We start from the raw sequence: 3987 nt of genomic DNA, 5'->3' as shown, positions 1-3987 counted from the left end.
CCCTGCCCGGGGGAGGGGAAACTCGATCTCAAACTGGGAACGAGGAAACGAATGATCATAATCTGGAAGGATGGCCAGCCAGATCGAACATCTCACCACCGACGAAGATCGACGGGAAAAAGAAACAATCCCCTAGGTAGGGGAGATCTCCATCGTGAACTCAATCAGAGACATGCACTAAGCACCGGTGCTTATTATAGAGGTAGATACTTAATTAGACACCTCTACTGTAGAAATATGCACTGGTGTCTCAAAAACATTCGGTTAATTTTTCTAACCATCTCTTTAGGTACGGGGCCTGATCCAACAGTCACCAACAACTATCGTATGGTGGGAGGTGATCGGCCGGTACTCTCATCGGTTAGCCGACGGCTAGCGCCTACTATAATCTTTGGGAAGCACACACGACTTTTCCTTGGCTGTTCAGGTCAACAACCACCTTGCCCCGTGGGCCGTGGCTTCCTGCTGCTCCCGTTGATTTCTTGGCAGCGTCCGTCCACAGCTAGAAACCAAAGCACACTCGTCTTCTTCCTTCCCCATTCTGTCGGCTACTCTTCTTCCTCCTCCTCCCGCTGCGAGCGATCCATGGACGCGTCGTCGTCGGAGGACCGTCAGTCGCCACGCAGCAGGCAGCTGCAGCTGCAGGGCCCGCGCCCCCCGCGGCTGTCCGTCAGCAAGGACTCCCACAAGGTCAGGAAGCCGCCCGTCGTGCCGCTGCCTTACGGAGCCCGGCAGCAAGCCCCCAACCACCGCCACCAGCGAGCTCAGCCGCAGCCGCAGGCGCAGCAGCCGCGGGCGCCGGTCATCATCTACGACGCCTCGCCCAAGGTCATCCACACCCAGCCCGGCGAGTTCCTGGCGCTCGTCCAGCGCCTCACCGGCCCGGGCGCGCCGGCCCAGTACTCTTACTCTACTGAGGCGGCGGCGGAGCCCTCTGCCGTGCCGCCGCAGTTCCAGCCGCAGGAATCACTTTTCTCGCCGGCAGCGAGGTACGCCGCCATCGAGAGGTCCGTCCGGCCGCAGCCGCCAGGGCCCGCGCCGTACGCCGGCTCCTGGCTGGACCTGGATGGCTTCGCCGAGGTCCTCGGCCCGGGACGGCCCGGGATCCTCTCGCCCGTGCCGTCGGCGCTGCCGGCGGCGGCCTCGGTGGGGCTGTTCTCGCCGCTGCCCTTCGACACCGGCTCCCTGTCCTGGCTCAACGACCTGAGCCCGTTCCTCGCCTCCGCCGGCGCCCGCGACGCGCCGCCCTTCGCGTCGAGCCCCGGCGGCCTGCTGCTCGCCACGCCCACCGTGCCCTCGCCGGGGATGATGATGAGGTTCTTCAGCGACTTTCCGGACCTGTAAATTAACTTTACTATTTGATTTGATTTTTTTTCTGCGTCCGGGTTTAAATGGCTGCCTCAGAACTACCATCGAGTAGGTGTGCTTCGTCTGTAGGTGGTTGGCTAATCAATCGGGAAAAAAAATACTCCTGTTGATTGAGTATTAAATTGAGTAGATAGATAGACATTGCTCCTGTTCATTGTTTCACATTGTCAACTGATTGAGTAGGTAGAATGGTAGTGTAGGTTGTGCTAATCCTTGTTTCAAGATTATTGACTCTTGGTCTTGGGAGCCAACCATGTTTGGTGTGTGGGTGCTTCTTTCAATTCATTCTAATTGTGTTACTTGTAAACGAAGGTGTGATATGTCGTTTCTTGTCTTGTTCTTATTTTAAGTTTGATGGTTATATGCTTTGAAAGCCTTGTATTACTTATCTATATTTATATCTATACCAATATAAAAATATCTAAAGGGGTAGATCTAACAAATCCCAGCCATCAACTCAAATCAATCCAACGACTCAGGTTGTTCCAATGGTGAGCGCTCAAAAGGTTTACTGTGCATTTAATATTATACCAAATATTATTGCCAATTCTAATCACATAATTAATACGCAAATAATATTTTACTTAATATTTACATGTAATTAATATATTACCTAATATCAACGTGCATTGCACGCACACATTTACTAGTTTAGATATAAGACAAAATTGTGCTAGTTTCGAATCAGCTATGCGTATGACATGTGAAGCCTGATTTTTCTTGTAGTACGGTGCAAGTCCAAGCCATACATACCTATTGAAAAAGGAGTTCCCTCTCGCGAGGGTTTTATCCTCTTGGCATTAATCAAGTCGCCGTTGAGATTGTAGCTTCTTCCTTCCCTCCGATCCAATCCACGGACTCAGGCTGATCCAAGAGGCATGTTTGCATCACTGTCCGGCCTTGATTTGAGCTTTTCCGTATCAGGCAGATCGGGTTAGGTCTCCCCGTTCGTTCATACCAGGTGCTTTCTGCAAGTTTCAGGTTAGGATTTAGGTTGATGGCTGCGGAAACTAGAGGCGGTCTGACGTCTGCCGGCTGTCCTTCGCTCGCAACGGAGATCGAGAGTTTGATGGCCGAATTGGGCCTTCGGGAGGAGAATATGCATGATGTGGTCGTAGATGAAGACGCGGTTCAAGAAATATGCCCTAGAGGCAATAATAAAGTTATTATTTATTTCCTTATATCATGATAAATGTTTATTATTCATGCTTGAATTGTATTAACCGGAAAAATAATACATGTGTGAATACATAGACAAACAGAGTGTCACTAGTATGCCTTTACTTGACTAGCTCGTTAATCAAAGATGGTTATGTTTCCTAACCATGAACAAAAGAGTTGTTATTTGATTAACGAGATCACATCATTAGTTGAATGATCTGATTGACATGACCCATTCCATTAGCTTAGCACCCTATCGTTTAGTATGTTGCTATTGCTTTCTTCATGACTTATACATGTTCCTATGACTATGAGATTATGCAACTCCCGTTTGCCGGAGGAACACTTTCTGTGCTACCAAACGTCACAACGTAAATGGGTGATTATAAAGGTGCTCTACAGGTGTCTTCAAAGGTAGATGTTGGGTTGGCGTATTTCGAGATTAGGATTTGTCACTCCGATTGTCGGAGAGGTATCTCTGGGCCCTCTCGGTAATGCACATCACATAAGCCTTGCAAGCATTGCAACCAATGAGTTAGTTGCGAGATGATGTATTACGGAACGAGTAAAAGAGACTTGCCGGTAACGAGATTGAACTAGGTATTGGATACCGACGATCGAATCTCGGGCAAGTAACATACCGATGACAAAGGGAACAACGTATGTTGTTATGCAGTCTGACCGATAAAGATCTTCGTAGAATATGTAGGAGCCAATATGGGCATCCAGGTCCCGCTATTGGTTATTGACTGGAGATTTGTCTCAGTCATGTCTACATTGTTCTCGAACCGTAGGGTCCGCACGCTTAACGTTACGATGACAATTATTATGAGTTTATGCATTTTGATGTACCGAAGTTAGTTCGGAGTCCCGGATGTGATCACGGACATGACGAGGAGTCTCGAAATGGTCGAGACATAAAGATTGATATATTGGACGGCTATATTCGGACACCGGAAGTGTTCCGGGTGATTTCGGAGAAAACCGGGGAGCCGGAGGGTTACCGGAACCCTACCGGGGAAGTAATGGGCCTTATTGGGCCTTAGGGGAGAGAGAGGGCTGCGGCCTAGAAGGTGGCGCCCCCCCCATGGGGAGTCCGAATTGGACTAGGGAGGAGGGGCGCGGCTCCTCTTTCCCTCTCCCTCTCCCTCTCTTTCCTTCCCCCTCCTAGTAGGAGTCCTACTCCTACTAGGAGGAGGACTCCTCCTGGCGCGCCAACAAGGGCCGGCCGGCCTCCCCTTGCTCCTTTATATACGGGGGCAGGGGGCACCCTAGGACACACAAGTTGATCCACGTGATCGTTCCTTAGCCGTGTGCGGTGCCCCCTTGCCACCATATTCCACCTCGGTCATACCGTTGTAGTGCTTAGGCGATGCCCTGCATCGGTAGTGTTGGAAATATGCCCTAGAGGCAATAATAAATTGGTTATTATTATATTTCCTTGTTCATGATAATCGT

General features: G+C 50.1%; 1 protein-coding gene across 1 annotated transcript; it reads left to right on the top strand.

Annotated features, from left to right (window-relative positions):
• The first annotated feature begins 249 nt into the window (after window positions 1-249).
• LOC125507464 (nuclear speckle RNA-binding protein B) lies at window positions 250-1717 on the top strand. Its single transcript, XM_048672037.2, has one exon. It carries the CDS (start codon window positions 328-330, stop codon window positions 1342-1344), a length of 1017 nt encoding a protein of 338 aa, XP_048527994.1. The 5' UTR covers window positions 250-327; the 3' UTR covers window positions 1345-1717.
• The last annotated feature ends 2270 nt before the right edge of the window (window positions 1718-3987 follow it).

The sequence above is a fragment of the Triticum urartu genome, chromosome 5A (assembly GCF_056163025.1).
Source record: "Triticum urartu cultivar PI428250 chromosome 5A, HENAU_Tu73, whole genome shotgun sequence".
NCBI classification, from domain to species: Eukaryota; Viridiplantae; Streptophyta; class Magnoliopsida; order Poales; family Poaceae; genus Triticum; species Triticum urartu.
This window is presented reverse-complemented; position numbering and strand designations above follow the sequence as displayed.